The sequence below is a fragment of the Salmo salar genome, chromosome ssa17 (assembly GCF_905237065.1).
Source record: "Salmo salar chromosome ssa17, Ssal_v3.1, whole genome shotgun sequence".
Taxonomy (NCBI): domain Eukaryota; kingdom Metazoa; phylum Chordata; class Actinopteri; order Salmoniformes; family Salmonidae; genus Salmo; species Salmo salar.
In genome coordinates this window covers 48,075,976-48,097,348 of record NC_059458.1, presented here as the reverse complement: position 1 = coordinate 48,097,348, position 21,373 = coordinate 48,075,976, and the positions used below count along the sequence as shown (strand labels likewise).

The 21,373-nt window shown below is 40.9% G+C and overlaps 1 protein-coding gene across 1 annotated transcript in view; it reads left to right on the top strand.

The window, feature by feature from the left end:
• LOC106575999 (protein phosphatase 1H) overlaps positions 1-21,373 on the top strand; it is a 66,724-nt gene that overhangs the window by 12,002 nt on the left and 33,349 nt on the right. The window contains exons 2-3 of the mRNA XM_014152795.2: positions 8,138-8,306; positions 11,564-11,920. Coding sequence (XP_014008270.1) covers positions 8,138-8,306; positions 11,564-11,920 — 526 coding nt within the window. The remainder of the gene's footprint in view (positions 1-8,137; positions 8,307-11,563; positions 11,921-21,373) is intronic.

Here is a 21,373-nt window from a genome sequence, read left to right as displayed (position 1 = left end):
TCTAAAAGTTCTTCCTCTGTAATTTGGCCTTCGCACTCATCTTTCTGTACATTTGTTAATTTTACATTTTTTTGTATTATTTGGAAAGTATTTGTTACCGTGGGAGAGGATGAGCTGGAAAAGAGAACATCTGCTTAAAATATTTTGCTTCCTCTTAAAATATAATTCGGAGAATCATAGATGACTCCGTCTTCAGTAACAACAAGTTTCTGCAAATTGTTTTTGTTAGCGTTCCTGTGTTGGAGATTCAGGAAGAATGTTGTGCATTTTTCTCCATATTCCATCCAGTTTGCTTTATTTTTGTAATAGATTACATTTAGATGTTCTTGAATAAGTTCCTCAAGTTCTTTTTGTTTTTCTTCTGACTTATTTTGTATCTCTGTAGTATCATTTTATTGCTATCTACCTGTACTATTAGTTCATGTATTTCCCTTGTTAGTCTTGTCTCTTTAGCCAGAAACTGCTTTTTTATTATTGATGAATATTGAATTGAATGACCTCTGAAGGTACATTTAAAGATATCCCAAACAATAAGTGGATTTGCTGTTCCTATATTATACTGGAAAAATTCAGTTATAAATTATTTTGTCTTAGTTAAAAATAACTTGTCCTCCAGTAAACGTTGATTAAATTTCCAATATCCCCATCCACATGGAAATTCTATGAGAGTTATGTGAAGGCCAAATAGATGATGATCCGATCGCATTCTGTCTCCTATTGAAACTTTTTTAACCTTTGATGCAAGAGAGAAAGAGACAAGAAAGTAGTCAAGACGGCTAGCTTAATTAAGTCTCCTCCGTGTATATCTCACTAGGTCTGGATTTTTTAGTCTCCAAATATCCACTATTTCTAATGTGTCCATAATATTTGTGATTTCCTTAAGGGCACGGTGATGATAGTTTGTAGAGTGATTTTCTTTACGGTCCATTCAGGTACTTAATATCCTACCATAATTCTTTTATCATTTGTTGCCTGTAGGTTCAATCAATTGGTATAAATATTTTCATAGCAGTATGGATCATCCTGATTTGGACCATATAGATTAATGAGCCAAATCTCTTTTTCGTCGACTTTCATATTCAAAAAGATCATTCCTAACTGTTTGCAGATCTATTCAGATCTAAATTTATGTTAATTCATTTCATCACACCTTTTGAGTTGCTTTGTCCATGACAGAAAATTACTTCATCATCCATTTCCTTTTTCCACGAAACTTCATCTAAGGATGTAGAGTGAGTTTCCTGTAAACAGAATATGTTATATTCCTTTTCTTTTAGCCACGTAAAGACTGATCTTATTTTTTTATAATCTGCTAAACCGTTACATTTATAACTGGCTATACTTATTTCACCCCTTACTTACAATAAGTAGATACTATTCTCGGTCTAAATTGACCATAATTAGTGCTTGTAAAGTTACTGCCATCAGAGGTATTGTGACGGTCAAAACTAGAGCTTTCAAATGTCTGATATTTAGAATTCAAGAAATAGGTTCTAGCAATATGTGTTTTATTCCCTTGCCTGTTTGCCTGTGAGCCAATGCCACAGATGTTTGAAAAGTGAGACAAAATATTATGTGTGTAGTAAATCTGAGTAAGTTGATGTGTATGATATTGGATGTGATTTAGTGAGAGTGTGTACGATGTCTGTACACACTCTAGGGCTAGGGGGCAGTATTTTCACGGCCGGATGAAAAACGTACCCAATTTAACCTCTTACATCTAGACGTTCCGCTAGCGGAACACCTGCTCCAATATCCAATGATAGGCGTGGCGCGAATTACAAATTCCTCAAAATACAAAAACTTCAATTTTTCAAACATATGACTATTTCACAGCATTTTAAAGACAAGACTCTCCTTTATCTAACCACACTGTCCGATTTCAAAAAGGCTTTACAGCGAAAGAAAAACATTAGATTATGTCAGCAGAGTACCAAGCCAGAAATAATCAGACACCCATTTTTCAAGCTAGCATATAATGTCACAAAAACCCAGAAGACAGCTAAATGCAGCACTAACCTTTGATGATCTTCATCAGATGACACACCTAGGACATTATGTTATACAATACATGCATGTTTTGTTCAATCAAGTTCATATTTATATCAAAAAACAGCTTTTTACATTAGCATGTGACGTTCAGAACTAGATACCCCCAAACTTCCGGGGAATTTGCTAACAATTTACTAAATTACTCACGATAAACGTTCACAAAAAGCATAACAATTATTTTAAGAATTATAGATACAGAACTCCTCTATGCACTCGATATGTCCGATTTTAAAATAGCTTTTTGGTGAAAGCACATTTTGCAATATTCTAAGTACATAGCCCAGCCATCACGGGCTAGCTATTTAGACACCCGGCAAGTTTAGCACTCACCAATATCAGATTTACTATTATAAAAGTTTGATTACCTTTTGTTGTCTTCGTCAGAATGCACTCCCAGGACTGCTACTTCAATAACAAATGTTGGTTTGGTCCAAAATAATCCATCGTTATATCCGAATAGCGGCGTTTTGTTCGTGCGTCCCAGACACTATCCGAAATGGTAAATCAGGGTCGCGCGCATGGCGCAATTCGTGACAACAAAAATCGAAATATTCCATTACCGTACTTCGAAGCATGTCAACCGCTGTTTAAAATCAATTTTTGTGCCATTTTTCTCGTAAAAAAGCGATAATATTCCGACCGGGAATGTCCATTTAGCTAAACAGAGGAAAGAAAACAAAGCTTTCGGTCGACGCGGGCACGAGCCTGAGTCTCACAGTACTGTAACCAGCCACTACCCAAACGCGCTACTTTTTTTCAGCCAGAGCCTGCAAAGCCACGATTCAGCGTTTTGCCGCCTTCTGAGAGCCTATGGCAGCCGTAGGAAGTGTCACGGGACAGCTAAGATCCTCACTTTTCAATAAACAGAGACAAGAAGAACGACACCTTGTCAGACAGGACACTTCCTGCATGAAATCTTCTCAGGTTTTTGCCTGCCATATGAGTTCTGTTATACTCACAGACACCATTCAAACAGTTTTAGAAACTTTGGAGTGTTTTCTATCCAAAGCCAATAATTATATGCATATTCTAGTTACTGGGCAGGAGTAGTAACCAGATTAAATCGGGTATGTTTTTTATCCAGCCGTGAAAATACTGCCCCCTAGCCATAACAGGTTAAACAGGTTACTACTCTGGCCCAGAAAATTGAATATGCATATTATTAGTATATTTGAATAGAAAACACTCTGAAGATTCTGAAACTGTTTGAATGGTGTCTGTGAGTATAACAGAACTCATATAGCAGGCAAAAAAACTGAGAAAAATTTAGTCAGGAAGTGGGAGAAATTCGAAATGTAGTTTTTGTTTAGAATCCCTTGGAAAACTACAATGACATAGGATTTACGTTGCACCTCCTGACTCTTCCATTGGCTGTCAACAATCTTTAGGAACTGCTTTCATCCGTCATCTGTAACCGGGCAGAAAATTCTGTCTCGTTCAATCCCTGGCCAGTCTGACATCAGGTGTCTTATGACGCGCATCCACGTGACTTAGCTGTTGTTTTATTTTTCTTGTATGACGAATACCTATACCCGTGTAAAATGATCGCAATTTTACGGTAAAAATACCCTAAAGGATTGATTGTAAACATCGTTTGATGTGTTTCTACAAACGGTAATGGAACTTTTGGACATTTCGTCTACGGATTTGCGTCCACGCCACATGGCATTGTAAAGTGTTCTGGATGGGTCAACAAAACGGACGTATTTGGAAATAAATTATGGGCTTTGCAGAACAAATGAACATTTCTTGTGGAAGTGGGTGCCCATCCGAGTGCATTCCGCCGAAGATCAGCAAAGGTAAGTAAATATTTCGAACATATTATTAGAGATTTGTCGACGCCGTGGTTGTAGGCTAACTCTATAGCTTAGCATTGAAGGCTAAATTCTGTACTCAGAATATTGAACAATGTGCTTTTTCCGTAACGTTATTTTGAAATCTGACAAAGTGGTTGCATAAAGGAGTAGATTATCTCTAATTCTTTAAATAATTGTTATAACATTTTTCAACGTTTATGAGTTCTTCCGTAAATTAAATGTGCCTATTCACCGGAAGTTATGGGGAGAAAACATTTTCTGAACGTCACGCGCCAATGTAAAAATTGGGTTTTTGGATATAAATATAAACTTGATCGAACAAAAAATGCATGTATTGTCTAACATGATGTCCTAGGAGTGTCATCTGATGAAGATTGTCAAAGGTTAGTGCTTAATTTTAGCTGTATATCTGGTTTTGTGATGGCTATCGTGCTTGGAAAATGTTTTTTTTTTTTGCTGAGATGCTATGCTAAAATAATCTAATGTTTTTCTTTCACCGTAAAGTCTTTGTCTTATTTCAAAATGTGATTGGATTAACGAGTAGAGTATCTTTAAAATGCCGTATAATACTTGAATTTTAATTTTGAGATTATTTTGTTTTGAATATCGCGCCGTGCTATCTCACTGGTTGTTGTCCAACCAATCCCATTAGCGGGATTGTATCCTCAAGAGGATAAGAGGAAGACTATAATGTGTGCTGTCCAAATAAATAATAACCCCGCCAATTTGCATGGTTGAGTGTCTGTGTGTAACATGTAGTGCGTATAGCCTTAATATTCATGATGATAATTGTAATCAATATTGTATCACCATCATAGTTGCAATTAAATGTGCTAAGGTAAAAGGATGAAAACTCATGAAAGAACTCTTAGATGGCATCTCCCTATAGGGGAAGGATGAGTCAGAGCTGTGCGTTTGTGCGCTGTTTATTATCTGTTGCCTGTACGGCTGTAACTTCTGGATGCTTTTACAAGACCAGTTAATTTTTTTCTTCATGCTATACTCCTAGAAACAAAGGTTTAGATTTGTTCTTAAAGGGGTACAAACACTAGTCACTGTAGTGGTACCATGTAAGATACACCTTTGTACCTTTTAGTTATAGGTACATAATATTTCAGATATTACCTTTCTTACACATAGTCAACAGGTACAGAAGAATGCCTTTTATAATAGGTACATTTTGCCTTTGTAGGGTACCACCACAGTGAAAGAGCCATTTATTTATTGTAAATGGCAAAAATGTACCTGTGACCACTCTACCATTGACCACTTAAAATGGTACAACACTTCCACTAACGGTTGGCTAAAAATAATTGACTGAAAGCCACGCCTCCAATATAATTTCCCAGTGTGCCTTGCCTTTTCAAGTGAATTGTTAACCTCTATGGGCTAGGTGGGACGCAAGCGTCCCACCCGTGGTGCACTCCATCAACAGCAGGTGCATTTCAAGAGCGGCAAATTTGAATCCAAATAAATGTCAAAATTCAAATTTTTCAAACATACAACTATTTTACACCCTTTGAAAGATAAACATCTCCTTAATCTAACCACGTTTTACGATTTCAAAAAGGTTTTACGGCGAAAGCATAAATTTAGAGTATGTTAGGACAGTACATTTACAAGAGTTGTGTGTAATGTTTTGTCAATTCAAAGACAGGGTCACCAAAACCATAAAACCAGCTAAAATGATGCACTAACCTTTTACAATCTCCATCAGATGACACTCCTAGGACATTATGTTAGACAATGCATGCATTTTTAGTTCTATCAAGTTCATATTTATATCCAAAAACAGCGTTTTACTATGGCATTGATGTTGAGGAAATCGTTTCCCTCCAATAACCGGCAGTCAAGTCAGCGCCACAAATTAAATAATTAAAATTAGAAAACATTGGTAAAATATTATATTGTCATTTAAAGAATTATAGATTTACATCTCTTGAACGCAATCAACTTGCCAGATTTAAAAATAACCTTACTGGGAAATCACACTTTGCAATAATCTGAGCACTGCGCCCAGAAAAATACGCGTTGCGATACAGACTAGACGTCATGTTGGGGAGATCTAAAATCGAAAATACTATGTAAATAATCCATTACCTTTGATTCTCTTCATCAGATGTCACTTCCAGGTATCACAGGTCCATAACGAATGTAGTTTTGTTCAAAAAAGCTCATCATTTATGTCCAAAAATCTCCGTCTTGTTAGCACATGATCTAAGCCAGCCGGACTTCTCGTCATGAACGAGGGGAAAAAATATATTTACGTTCGTTCAAACATGTCAAACGTTGTATAGCATAAATCATTAGGGCCTTTTTTTAACCAGAACATGAATAATATTCAAGGTGGACGAATGCATACTCTTTTATAACGTATTGGAACGAGGGTACCCAACATGAACTCGCGCGCCAGGTGTCTAATGGGCCATCATCGTTCCATGGCTCTTGTTCGGTCAGATCTCCCTCCAGAAGACTCAAAACACTTTGTAAAGGCTGGTGACATCTAGTGGAAGCAATAGGAAGTGCCAAAATATTCCTCAGCCCCTGTGTTTTTCAATGGGATAGGTTTAAAGGTAATACAACACATCAGGTATCCACTTCCTGTCAGAAAATGTCTCAGGGTTTTGCCTGCCAAATGAGTTATGTTATACTCACAGACACCATTCAAACAGTTTTAGAAAATGTAGGGTGTTTTCTATCCATATGTAATAAGTATATGCATATTCTAGTTACTGGGTAGGAGTGGTAACCAGATTAAATCGGGTATGTTTTTTTTATCCAGCCGTGTCAATACTGCCCCCTAGCCCTAACAGGTTAATTACCACCCATGACTGTTTTTTTTGTGACCGTTCTTAATTCATTCTTTCATTTTCAGTCCTGTGGCCTGAGTGAATTCCTAGGCAAACATCATTCAGATGTAACTCTTTATGACAAATTACATAGCTCATAAGGCCTTATTTTGAGGCCTAGTTTTACCCTAATTCAGTGGCCTGAAACTCATGGTTTACAGGTCATATCAGGCTTGTAAGTAGTTACCCTACCTGCAAGTCACATTATTCTGGCTTACAAAGTGATGTGTAATTCCTATTGGACTCCAGCCAGAGTTAGGCTATCTAAACAGTTGGAATTTGTATGACTGCCAGCGTAAGAAACATACAGGAGAGTACCTAAGCCATTTAAACTGGAACTATTTCAGTAACGGGTGCAAAAAATCCAACTATTGGATTAGTTTAGAAAAATGTATGTTATTTATCTTTGTATAGCATAAGATTAATCAATGTATAAGCAAAAGCACAGATATTCAAAAATAAAACATCTACCTTATATAGAGCATGCTGGGAAATACATATTTGCCTTTAAAGATACCGCCACAGTGACAAAGCCATTAGTTCCTTTTAAGTGGAATAAAGTCCTCATTGCACTTTATGGTGGGTATTGAGGGTTCAGAAAATATGTTTGTACCCTGGGAAACAGAAATGTACCTTCACCTTGGAGTGTGATTGTTCCATTTTTATATTCAAAATATTGGTCACAGAAATGTACCATTTATACTAGATTATCCATAGAAGTACCCAAAAAGGTACAAACAGAACCATGTGAGATCATTGTGTGCCTCTGAAGGTACACGATGTGTATTTTGATATTTTTGTACCCCAGGGCCCAGTTTTTAAAATGTTATCTAATCGGATTCGGCACTCGGATAGGATTAAATGCATAGAAATACAATGAATAGAATGGGCGTATCGTTGACAAGAATTGGGATGCCCATTCTATTCAATATATTTCTATGCATTTAATCCTATCCGATTCCTGAAATCCAAATCAGAAAACCTTTTGAAAACTGGGCCCAGGGAACTATTTGTAGCCTAACCGTAGGGTGAAAAAAAATGGAGTTGAAGCGTTTTTTGATAATTGATGTTAAAGGTTTAAAATTGCATGTTTATTAAAACCCTTTTTTTCAATACATTATTAAATTGTTTGAAAACCCTGTTTGTAAGCTTTTAAATGATATCAAAGTCAATCTGTCTAATGGTAGGGTGGGGTATGCAAAATGGTTCAACTTTGAGCACCTCTATATCCTTAATGTTTTGGCATTCAGTTAAAAAATGTAACTTTCTGACTAATTCTACGCATGGCAAGTTTTGTTCAAATCAAATGGGGTGCGGTCAAAAAGTGATTAAAATTAAATAGAATGACCCCTTACCCTTATTTCTAAGAGTGTAAGTAGCTAATCCTGTGTGTTTGATATGTGCTCCCCTCTCCTCCAGGGTGATCAACGCAGGTAAGAGTTCCCTGAATGAGGACCAGGCGTGTTGTGAGGTGGTGGTGGTGAGAAAGAGACCAGGAGACTCCACCACCCCCATTAAGACCCCCACCGCCAAGAGAAGATCCTCGCTGCCCAACGGAGAAGACCTGGGGTTGAAGGAGAACAGCGCTGTGAGAGACAGAGGCAAACACACACAGGCACACACACACATGGGTGCCCATACATGTACAGAGCATTCGGAAAGTATTCAGACCCCATGACTTTTTCCACATTTTGTTACGTAACAGCCTTATTCTAAAATGGAATAAATAAAAAAATATCCCTCATCAATCTACACACAATACCCCATAATGACAAAACAAAAACAGGTTTTTAGAAATTTTGCAAATGTATTAAAAATAAAAAACAGAAATACCTTATTTGCATAAGTATTCAGGGCCTTTGCTATGAGACTCAAAATTGAGCTCTGGTGCCTACTGTTTCCATTGATCATCCTTAAGATGTTTCTACAACTTGATTTGTGTCCACCTGTGGTGAATTCAATTAATTGGACATGATTTGGAAAGGCACACACCTGTATACATAAGGTCCCACAGTTGACAGTGCATGTCAAAGCAGTAACCAAGCCATGAGGTTGATGGAATTGTCTGTAGAGCTCCAAGACAGGATTGTGTCGAGGCACAGATCTGGGGAAGTGTACCAAAACATTTCTGTAGGTCCAAAAGAAGGTCTCAAAGAACACAGTATCTTCCATCATTCTTAAATGGAAGAAGTTTGGAACCACCAAGACTCTTCCTAGAGCTGGCCGCCAGGCCAAACTGAGCAATCGGGGGAGAAGGGCCTTGGTCAGGGAGGTGACCAAGAACCCGATGGTCACTCTGACAGAGCTCCAGAGTACCTCTGTGGAGATGGGAGAAACTTTCATAAGGACAACAATCTCTGCAGCACTCCACCAATTAGGCCTTTATGGTAGAGTGTTCAGACAGAAGCAACTCATCAGTAAAAGGCACATGACAGCCTGCTTGGAGTTTGCCAAAAGGCACCTAAATACTCTCATCACCATGAGAAACAAGATTCTCTGGTCTGATGAAACCAAGATTGAACTCTTTGGCCTGAATGCCAAGCGTCACGTCTTCACCAACCCTACTGTGAAGCATGGTGGTTGCAGCATTATGCTTAGGGGATGTTTTTCAGCGACAAGGACTCTAAGACTAGTCAGAATCAAGGGAAAGATGAGCAAAGTACAGCAAGATCCTGGATGAAAACTTGCTCCAGAGCGCTCAGGACCTCAGACTGGGGCAAAGGTTCACCTTCCAACAGGATAAAGACCCTAAGCACAAAGCCAAGGCAATTCAGGAGTGGCTTTGGGACAAGTCTCTTAATGTCCTTGAGTGGCCCAGCCAGAGTCCGGACTTGAACCACGATCAAACATCTCTGGAAAGACCTGAAAATAGCTGTGCTGTGACGCTCACCATCCAACCTGACAGAGCTTGAGAGGATCTGCAGAGAAGAATGGGAGAAACTCCCCAAATACAGGTGTGCCAAGCTTGTAGCGTCATATCCAAGAAGACTCGAGATTGTAATCACTGCCAAAGGTGCTTCAACAAAGTACTGAGTAAAGGGTCTGAATACTTATGTAAATGTCACATTTCTAAAAACCTGTTTTTTGCTTTGTCATTATGGGGCATTGTGTGTAGATTGAGGGAAAAAACTATTGTCAATTTTAAAATAAGGCTGTAACGTAACAAAATATGGAAAAAGTCAAGTGGTCTGAATACTTTCCGAATGCACTGTACACACACACACACTCTTTGTCTCTCTTTCTCTCTCTCTCTTCCACACATTCTCTCTATCTATGCGTAAGCACACAGACACACTTGTCTCTTTCCCTTAATCCATGATACTGTTGAGATTTAACCCATAGGCCATGCACATCCACTGGCCTTTCTTTTTCTCAGAATCCTATACCTTCTCTAGAGAGGATGTCAGTGGTCTCTGGTCTACTGCTTCCTGTGTTGCCTATTGCCCTGAGCAGGCCAGGGATGACTATCACTCAGCCAGTGCCAGCAGGCACATCACAGCGCTGCTCAGTGATTGGTTTGACCTCTGTAGCGTACACATGTGATTGGTCAGAGTGAGTCATGATGCGTTACTCCAGTATTGCTGTTTTACAGAGCGAGCTCGTTACATGACTCCTACAAAACAAACCGAAATGTCTTAACACCAACATTTCAGCTTTGTTTTTCGTTGCTCTTATCCGCTCATGCAATACATTACCTTAATCTTTTCTGCCATAGTTTTAATGCTTTTGTATTTGAAGCAGCAGGGTACACATGTAACCTCCAGTTGTTTGATACCATAATTGCCTCTACTCTGACATAATTTCCTCACCTTTTTTGGTAGTTGTTGAATGGGGCTTGTTGCAAACCCACAGTGCACACACACACACACACACACACACACACACACACACACACACACACACACACACACACACACACACACACACACACACACACACACACACACACAGGGAGAGAGGGGGCAGAACTCAACAACCTTATGTACTGAATGTTCAACAGGGGTCATGTGTCATTCAAGCAACTCTTTCTCTCTCAGTTGATTACTTAGTGCTCTGAGAAGATGTGCTGATGTATCTAATAATAGCAGGCAAGTCCGTTGAAACACTAGTGTGGGTGAATGAGTGGGGATGGTTTATTATGTAGAGTTTAATGTGTATACACTGATCCTCTTATAGAGCCCTTCTAGGGACAAACAGACAGGTTTCTGGCAAGTTTAGCTCTTGGCCAGAAACACATGGGCCTGGTACTACATTGACTGGCACGATAGACTTTGTACATACTGTATTAAAGCAACAGTTGGCTAGTTATAACTACGGTAGTTTGATAACCCATTTAGAAATCCTCCTGAATGAAGGATGAACTGTGACTAAACACCATGAAAATAATCAGTTTAAATTAGATTAAGCATATTAATCTGACATGCTCCCGTCGGCCACCTCCAGGAAAATATTTGATCAAATTAAACACAATAGCCTCCTGAGTGGCGCAGCGGTCTAAGGCACTGTCTACAGTACTGCATCGCGTCACTACATACACCCTGGTTTGAATCCAGACTGTATCATAACCGGCCGTGATTGGGAGTCCCATAGGGTGGCGCACAATTGGCCCAGCGTCGTCCGGGTTTGGTGGTGTAGGCCATCACTGTAACTGACTTACCTAGTTAAATAAAGGTTACGTTTTTTATTTATTATTCTGATAGCAAATCAATGCTATCAATGCTATTGAAAAATAGACTACAAAGTATCCATTCTATTCTATTTCGAAGCAAACATATTTATATTGTCCCCCCCCCCCCCACACACACACACACACACACACACACACACACACTCACATCCCTACAGGACTCAGAGAGTCTGGTATTCTACTACTGGGCATTGTTCGACGGCCACGCTGGCTCCGGGGCTGCAGTTGTGGCCTCCAAGCTCCTCCAACACCACATCGTCAAGCATCTCCAGTCTGTCCTCGAGGTCCTAAGGAACCATGTCGTTTTACCACCCACCATCTTCGGTGAGGAGTCTAACCACCACATGACCCCCGGGATCCACCGGGCCACTCTGACCCGGGCCGCATCACTCCGTGGAGCCGTTGGCGCCCCCAGCTCCCCCTGCACCCCTCCACCACAGAGGTTCTTCACAGAGAAGAAGATCCAGCACGATAGCCTGGTGATGGGAGCCATGGAGAACGCCTTCAAGGAGATGGTGAGTACCTACCATGGCTGTTGTTGTTGCATTGTGTGCATCTCAATGAGACGCTATTGTTTGAGGGAGAATATCAGAGTTGCGGAGATGTTGCCTCTGTCCTGGTTAGATGTGCCTTATAGGTATTTTTCCTCACAGACCTCTCCCTCCCTCCCACCTCAACCCTGACCCCTCATCCCTCATCCCACCACCACCTTCACCCATTTCTAACTTATCTAGTCACAAATCCTCTTTCTATCCTCTCCATATCATTTCTCCACCATGTCTATTCATCTCATCACATCATCCAGGTCACAATCCACACAGAGAATAGCCCACCATCTGGTGCAGTGTGACATATGTATCAGTACATACAATGCTCAGCCTAAAAATACAACTGATTGTCACTGAGTGTACTAAGACCTAATAAATTAATAGCTTCAGTTCCATCTGTATGTTTGACTTAAAGAGTAATTGATTATTGAACCATGTTATCAACCATCTAAATCACTGTATTTCGTTAAAACAACTAAAATGTGATAGCTTCCTAAATTGTTTCCTCCTGCTGTCTTCCTGAGGATATGGCTTTATCTCTACTTTCTTTATCTATTCTTTATCATACTTGTGGTTTACATATCCTTAATGGAGCAATCTGCAGTTCAAACAATAGCAAAGTGTTCACCCCACCACTGATTTGGTAAATAGCTGAGTGATGGGACTGGAGAAATATAACCACTCTCAAATTCATAGACAGGACTATGGATGCAAGGACGGACCATTCACAAGATCAAAATCATAGTTTTAACGAAGTTTTGAGGCTATACAGTGTTAGTTTACAATTACTTTGTTTACAAACAAAACAAGCGTATATTGTGGGTTCTGATGGTCTAGCACAATTGAACTAAGCTCATGAGGCATTTATAAATTATATTCTTTAAAAAATCTATCGCAGATTACCCCTTTTTAATCTCAATGCACACAACTGTGGTTTCTGACTATGATTCAATTATGACATGCTATTTTATCAAATCAATTACCTAACGTTTAATTGATTACGTGATTGAATTAAACCATGCAACAATTAAACCATTAATAACCTGGGGCACCACGGAAGCATTCATTTATATAGAGCGGTTATCTCCTGAATCCACTCTCTTAAAGATCTGAAGATCTTTTATATCAATAGCAGTCAATTATTAATCGTCACCTTGATCGGTCTCATTCTGATTGTCGTAAGTACTTGGTTATCTGCATGAACCCTAACTAACAAGTTGAATCAGCAATACACAAATTGGCTTAATTACTTATTTACTAAATACCTAAATAATCACACAGAATTATATATATATATATATATATATATATATATATATATATATAAATATATATACACACACACAGGATAGATCATACATCGATTACTAATCATGTCATGAAAAGCCCCTAGTGGGCTAACCCGATAATGATGGCTGGTTACACAAAGGAAGGGGGTTGGGTTTGAATGAAAGAGCGGGAAGACTGAGGGACAAAGGGATTGGGTCTCTATCGGACCTTGAGACGCTATGCTACCGTAAATACAGAATATTATGCATTCTAATAACCGCCCTTTCGGAAAAGGAAAATGCAAGATATATATTTACTCTGAGCTCCACTTCGATAGATGGGTCGAAGATTGAAGACTGGTTTTCCCAGCAGAGATCACCATTGTCCTTTTGAAGAATCTTTCTGGTCGTAGTGTTGTAGAGCGGATACGTTAAAGTACCCTGTTGTTCTTAGGAGATTGTCTGTCCTTTCCTAGGCCACATACGTTTACAGCTGCAGCTGATAACTCAACGTCTAGGAGGTATCACTTCTTCTTTAGTGAATAATAGTTCAAAGTTCATACCAAGTTGCCATAATCAGCTTGCACTGTATTCTGGCTGGTCTATTCGAAATTCACCATTCCAGCGTGGTGATCGTCACCTCCACGTTGAAATTCGCCCTATTAAACGTTAGGACAGCAGTCCTAACATTTCTGGAACTAAATGTTAATTTTGTTAGGGTGTAGTTGAAATTATCCCTTTTAAACGTACGGACACCAGTCCTCACATCATCGAGAACTGAGGTTTACATCCGTCAACAGGCTTTTGTATTGGGGGAGAGAAGGGTATGTTTCATAGTTCTCAACCAATGTCTGTTCACTTGGGTGTGGCCACGGACTGGACCTACGTTTTACTATGAAACAATCTTATTTAGGAGGCTAAAATTACATTTCATCATTTCACAAATAGTTTCATATTTAAACATTTAAATTGCACAACAATTCCATGTGAATCTGATAACTAGAATGTGTAGACTTTCCTGTGGTAACACAAGGCTTTCCAAGAGTCCATTCTGTAGAGTGGAGAGAAAAGGGGGAAAGGTATTTATGGGGGGCGTCATAAACACACATGATTAAGTGCATTTTATGCAACACATTCATATAAAATCCCAAGTGGCAGATAATTACAGTCAGAGATGGGCAGTATTTGTGTTGCATGTATTTGAGATATGTATTTCAATTACTTCTAAGTAATTTGTAAAACACTTGGCTGAACTACACCCCAATGTATTTTGTAACAACATACAAAATACTTTTCTATAACGTTTTTATAACGGTTCACAATTTTGTGGCCCCCTTTCAACCTGCGTTGGTATCAGAGGTCTAATGCACTATGGTGTGATAAGAGCGCCTGCTAAATTAACAAAATATAAATGCATATGTAAAAATGAACAATTGCAAAGCATGCTGAGAATTATTCTAGTGAGCTCCGCCTGAAACGTGGCCAATAGATGTATGTTTATTTTCACATTTACATTTTGTTCATTTAGCAGACACTCTTATCCAGAGTACATTCAACTAAGGTAGATAAACAACAACATATCACAGTCATAGCAAGTAAAAAGTTTATGTAACCGTTACAGATTAAACAACAACTAGAGCTGAACTGTTTTCTCTAGTATACATAGTTTTTCCTATACTGACCAGTATATAGTGTCGTGTCTTTGGCTATGCCGGATTAAGTGATATGACATGCTAACCTATAAAATTCTTTCTCTGTAATTAATATTACCTGATTAAGCTAATCATGTAAATGTAATTAACTAGAAAGTCGGGGCACCACGGAAGAACGTTTATAGAGCCGTTATCTTCCGAATAAACTCTTAAAATACTTAGTAATACTTTACATCGGTAGCAGTCAATATTAACCCTTATCTTATTTTCAGTCTCATAATGAAAGTTGTAAATTCTTGGCTATCTTCACGAACCCTGGCTAACAAGTTGAATCAGCAATACCAAATTGGGTTTAATTATTTATTTACTAAATACCTAAACTTATCACACAGAATTACAAATACACCGAATACACATGATGTCATACATGATGGCTGGTTACACAAAGGAAAGGGGGTTGGGCTTGAATGAAAGAGCGGGAAGACTTAGGAATAAAGAAACAGCAGCTATGCTATCATAAATACATTATCTTATGCATTCTAAATTACCGCCCATTTGAAAAAGGAAAATGCAATAAATATTTACTCTGAGCTGCACTTCGGTAGATTGGTCGTAGATGCTGGCCGGGTTGGCCAACAGATCTTCCTGTCCTCTGAAGAATGTCAATGGTGGTAAAGTGGATACGTGGTGGTATCTTCGTCTGGTTGTTAGACTGGATCCGTCGTCCGTCCTTTTCTAGCCCACGTCTACAGCGGCCGCTGCTAACTCAACGGCTAGGAAGTATCACTTCTGTAGTGAATAAGCTCAAAGTTCATACCATTCGCCACCAAAGCTCACGCTGAGGTTGGCTTAGTTCTGTACTTGACATGTGTGTCCTTCTAACGTAGAGGCTGCAGACCTCACGTACTGGAACAACGTGGTTATCTTTTCGTCAAAGGCTTATATAGTGGAGAGGGGGAAGGATGTGTTTCATCGTTTATAACCCCTCCTCTTCACAGGGGTGGGCCACTGATCAAGCAGGGCACTTTCCTTATGAAAACCCAAATCTCTCATTTGGAAGCTAAAATTACATTTAATCTCCTAACAAACAATTTCAATATCAAACATTTCAATTGCATAACAATTCCATGTTACTCTGATAACTATAGGGTGTATACTTTCTCAGGTACAGTTTATGTCGTCCTGTCATCAGTCATAATGTCTCAGATGACAACCGAACTGACATACATACTCATTACGTTCCCAAGCATATTTCCAACTGGTTTTATTACCAAAATATGGTTCCTTTTCCCCATTTGTTTGATGTTCCCAGACTCTCTATATTTAACACAGGCTATTCAAGTCCTTCAGTAGGGTCAGAGAGGGGAAGGGAGAAAGGTATTTATGGGGGGGGGTCATAAACCTTACCCACAGGCCAACGTCATGACAGTCCCCCCATGTTGGGTTCAATCTTGCTATTAACCTGCATGTTGTAAACCAACATAAAAATGAACGTGGGTTGTCCTGGTTGTGGATCATCGTTGTGGTCCCCATCTGGCGGTCGACCCGGGTAGGGTGTCTGCAAATGAAGAAGTCCGCTCCAAGGCTGGGCAGCAGATGTCCAGTTGGTGGTTGCTATTGCAGTCCCCCCTCTGGTGGTCGACCCGGGTAGGCTCTCTGCAAATGAAGAAGTCCGTTCCATGGCTCGGCAGCGGATGTCCGGATTAGGATCGCCGTTCCGGACCCGTCGTCTGGTCGTCCAGACTGGAATATCTGGGCAGTAACTTAGGCAGATGTTAACAACGCACACACACTCATGAAATATATCATTACATTTCCTCCCAAATGAGCGGCGTTGTGGCACTAACTGATGGTTGTATGGGGGAGTTGTTTATGGCTCTATCACTTTCTATGTGCCGAAGAAAATGAAACAAAATGAATGAAAGCATAAACAAAACAAAATATAGTTATGCCACCTTAATCATCTAATTGGACTGTATTCTATCTACGTCCATGGTCTTGGCAAAATTACCCTATCATGGCATTGTCTAATGTCATATTTAGGGCTTTCCTAATTTGCGGGGTGGCACTTAGGGTACTATCCTAAGTTGACAACTATATGATAAGTCTACAGCTGTAAGGCACTAGTTTTGGGCAGTCTACAGGGATGACCTCGGACTTCTGGTTAGAAAACTGGTAAGTGCTGTAGAGTCAAAGGCCTAGAAGTAAATGTTCAACTTTACTAAGGCTGGTATTTTGCTTGGACCCTTAAGTGATCCTAGCATAAATCCTAATTGGATGTTCCGTTGTGCATGTGCGTTTATGCTTACACAATCGCGCATGTCAAGGGAAGAAAACCAAGTATCCTGGCAGATTACAACTTGTTCAGAATGAGTCTGACGTAGTCAGGTAATTTTCAGGTCAATGCCTGGAGGTCAGTCAGAATTGGTGTCAAGGGAGTCTGTAGTAGTTTTCTACAAGTCACGGTGTCTTCCACTATTGTAGTGGCGGTAGGTATGAAGTCTATTTCATAGCTATGTTATCCACGGAGGAGCTAACCTCACGACGGAAGTACTCTAAGTATTAGACCAGTCGTACGTGGTGTGATCATGGTTCATGACTTCTAATAATTTTCCTCCTGAATGGAGGGTCCTATTTATTAGTGACGTGTGTTAACCATTGGAAGAGTGCAATGGAGATTCCCCTCCACGCGTTGCACTCTGAGTGACTCCTATGTCGCTATTATCAATAGCAATTTAACTTGTGAGGTTACTAATCCTCTTACTGAGTGTTGCTGGACTGACTGTGGTATTGGTACAGGTCTTCAAGGGGTCCAGTTGTCCTACCGATTTATTCTGAAATATTATCTACCGGAACACATGATTGGAGTATATTACTAGCTGTATTGTAGTTTAACCTACACATGGCAAGGAATGATTATTGTTGCCATTTGTTTTGGAGGTGGACAAGTCCATTGGACTTCCTTTACGACCAGTGTGGTACACCTCAGTACTATCTTAGATGTGTTCTAAGATAATCCCCGTCTAGGGGCCTGTCTGCTCCTCACCGTTCTCATAGGGGAGTTTACAACTAGATTTGATTTATGCTCTGGCGGCCTCGTACGGTGTTGTCCGTAGTCTCGACCCCCCCCCACCGGCCTCGATGAGGCTCATCATGGGTCTGGGCTACTATTCACCCCCTTTGTGTCTCGGGACCCCCCCACCAGCGGGTGGTGTTGGTGTCCGAGGCGCAAACGAAAAGGTCGGACCCTATGTACGAGTTGTCAGTGGCCGCGTTATTATGAGAATGGCTGTAACCTTTCAACCAAATCTCCTGGTGTTTGTGCTTCAACACCCTCAGTGGCTGTCGAGGTCTGTCAGTCACCACCGCGTCCGCATGTGGCAACCTCTTCAGTACCTGCAAACTGAGACAAGGATATCGGTCTGTGATATCGCAAAGTGTTTCACCAGTGGGAGTCATCGGGTCAGTTGCTGGACTGACGCCATTAGTGTCATTGTAAGGGGTGACAGTCCCCAACAAAGCAGAAGGTGTATCATCGGAAGCAGAGTGTACTCTGCGCATCAATGTTTTTCTTGCTGAGACGGCCGCAGTGCTTGCGGAAGTGTCCGAAGAGCAAGAGAAGTTCATCTCAACTACCGTATTGCACGACTGCAAGGAGGAGGGAAGTTGCTCATTCACAGAGACAGCTGGCTCGAAATCATGAAAAGAATGGTCAATCAGATTGGCTGATGGAATGTGTCGAGATATCGTAATATCTCCTTGGATCGGATTCTGCACCAAGAGGTTTCTAAACGTCTTTTTCGCAAGGGGTGCTTTCGACAGATACCCCTCGTGAATGACTGCGTTGCAGCTAGCGTTAGGGGAAGACAGTGTGGTCAGTGGAGAAGGCACTGTGGCCTGTGACCATACCTGGTTGGTTTTCTAATCCATCAATGGGAGTAACCGATCCATCAAGTCTGCTCCAAGTAGTAGGGGTACAGTTTCGATGCTGGTAACATACACAGGGTGAACGAGCGATACGTCCTTGAAGTGTAGTTTCAGCATGACTCTCAACTTGAGAGGCGAGGTAGTCTGAGTGACCCCTCGAAGTGTAGTTTCGCATCGCTCCACTTTTAACCAACGTTTAGTTGGCTTCAAAGCCCTTTTGAGATCATCAAACAATGTTTGAGAGATGAGTGATATTGTCGCACCCGAATCAATTAGCGCATGACAAGTTAAGCAGTCCTCCAGGACTGTTTCCAGGTATGGCCGTTTAGATTCGTGGTTAGTGGACATATTCCCCACAAAGTGGAGTGGTCGTTCGCAACGACGTGATGTGCCATTTCTGTTCAAGGTGGAAGCAGATTGACTTTTCCAATTTTGAGTGGGCTTGGCTTTAACGAAGCGTTTGACCTTTTTCTTCTTAACTTTTGTATCAGAGTCTACCGACAAAGCCCGGGGCTTGATTCTTGATCAAGCGGGCCCTGGATAGGGTCTTGAATGAGAGCGGGAGAAATTTGAACTTTAACGTCTTTGCTATTTGTGTTAATTTCTGCGGACCTGGTGTCCGGTAATTCCCCGTCTAGTCCTTGTGACTTATCTTTTACACTTTTCTCAAGTTGTTCTCGCTTTAGTTCTTCCCGTAGTGGGACTTCTGGAGAACATTGGTCTACGTTTTGATCGTCCATCAACCCTTTGTTACCCTTGTGCTCTGACACTTTGTGTGGGTTGGGTGCAGGAACGTAGCGAACAGGTCGATTGTAGCGGTAGTCGTTTTGAAGGCGACATACTTTACAGTTATTTCGACCGCGGCGGTTATTGGAATCATGGTTTCGTGGTAGAAACTGTTGTTGTGCGTCATCTCTCGATGCTCCAATACCTGATAATGCACCCTCTAACTGGAGTGAGTGCTCCTGGTCAAACTTCAAAACCGAGTGGTCAGGGCTCTTAGAGTTGCGAGCTTTTGATGCCTCAAAAGCTGTGCTTGCAAGCTCTCTGAGTTGTAAGATAGGCAAGCCAACGTGGGCTGCAGGGCCCAAGTAGGTAATGAAGGTGGGATACATGTTCGACAGAAACATTTGTTTAAATGGTAACAGCTCTTCCATTCCTGTTTCCGTGAGTAGGCCAAAGTAAGCTGAACGAAGCCTATGATAGAAAGCTTGTGGGTGTGCGTTCCGAGCATGTTTGACCGTGTTAGCCAGTGAGCTATCGTGTTTGCGAGTCGCAGAACCACTGAATTCTAATTTCAAAGCTGTGGCAAGTTTAGCATAGTCATTTAGCACGTGTTGCTGTTGTAGGCGAATGAACCTCGTCACGTGTCTATTCGACGTTCGCTTCAACAGGTAAACCCTGTCAGAACCCGTAGCATTCGGGTAGCCACCCAACGCGTCCTCTATGTCAGCTAGGAACGTCTCAGTATCGTTTGGCTGACCTGGAACGGGGTCAAAGGTGGGGAAATTCTTGACGAGTTTGTCAAGGTATTCCGCGCCAAGCGGGCGGAGAGGGTTGGCTTCATCCTGAGGAGAAATTGGGGCCGACAGGCCAAGAGGAGAAGCCAAGCTTTGGCTTTGTTGGCCAAGAGGCTCCATATTACTCAGTGCCGAATGGCCAAGAGGAGAAGACCGAGGGACACATGATGGAGGCAATGTCTGAAACCTATCGTCTTCACTCCTTTGAGTACCGGACTCCGGTTGCTTGGATGGGTAGTCATGCTGTAGAGCGTGACCATTCTGGACTTCCTCCAGATGGTACCTAAGGGTGGTCTTCTGCTGCATTGCAGAGTCCACTTGAGCGCTTAGAGTACCGATTTTGGACACGTGAGTGTCACCTCTGCTCCTTTCGGTCTCAAACTTATCTGTCATGGTTTGCAGATAGAGGTCTCGAGTACGGAGCGAGAGATTCAGTGATGAGATTTCCTCTGCTTGCTTAGAAATCAATATTTCCATCCTCATCACCTGAATTCTCTCATCATTCAATTGGTCAGCGACTTCAATAAGTTCTGCTGATTTGTCATCCAACTTTGTCATTGTGTTCATCAACTGATCGTCTTTGGTCTGCAGAATTTGGAGTAGAACATTGTTACCTTGAGTAACGTTCAACAAAACTGCCTGCATGTTATCAAATTGCACGTTCCTGTTTGTAGATAACTCGACAGATTTATCTAGTTTGGCGTGGACTACATCGCATTTAGTTTTGGCTAAATCGAGTTGTTCCTGCAGACGATGATTTTGTTGGAGAGTTTGTGCTCGTTCATTGTCATAAGTATTTGCAATTACTTTTAATTCTTCCGATTTCAAACGCAGTTCCTCGACTAGCAGAATGTTTTCATTTCCTGCTTTTGTCAGTAGTTGCTCAGTTCTCTCCACCTTTGCCCTCATGTTAGCCATGTCTTGCACGTGCTTCAGCTGTGCACTGTGGTATTGGATCGATGCCAACTTTTGATGGCGATACATAAGTGCTAAAGTGGAGAGAACCGTCACAAAGCCTGTGTTTGATGGTTGATTTTGGAGAGCGTTCGCAAT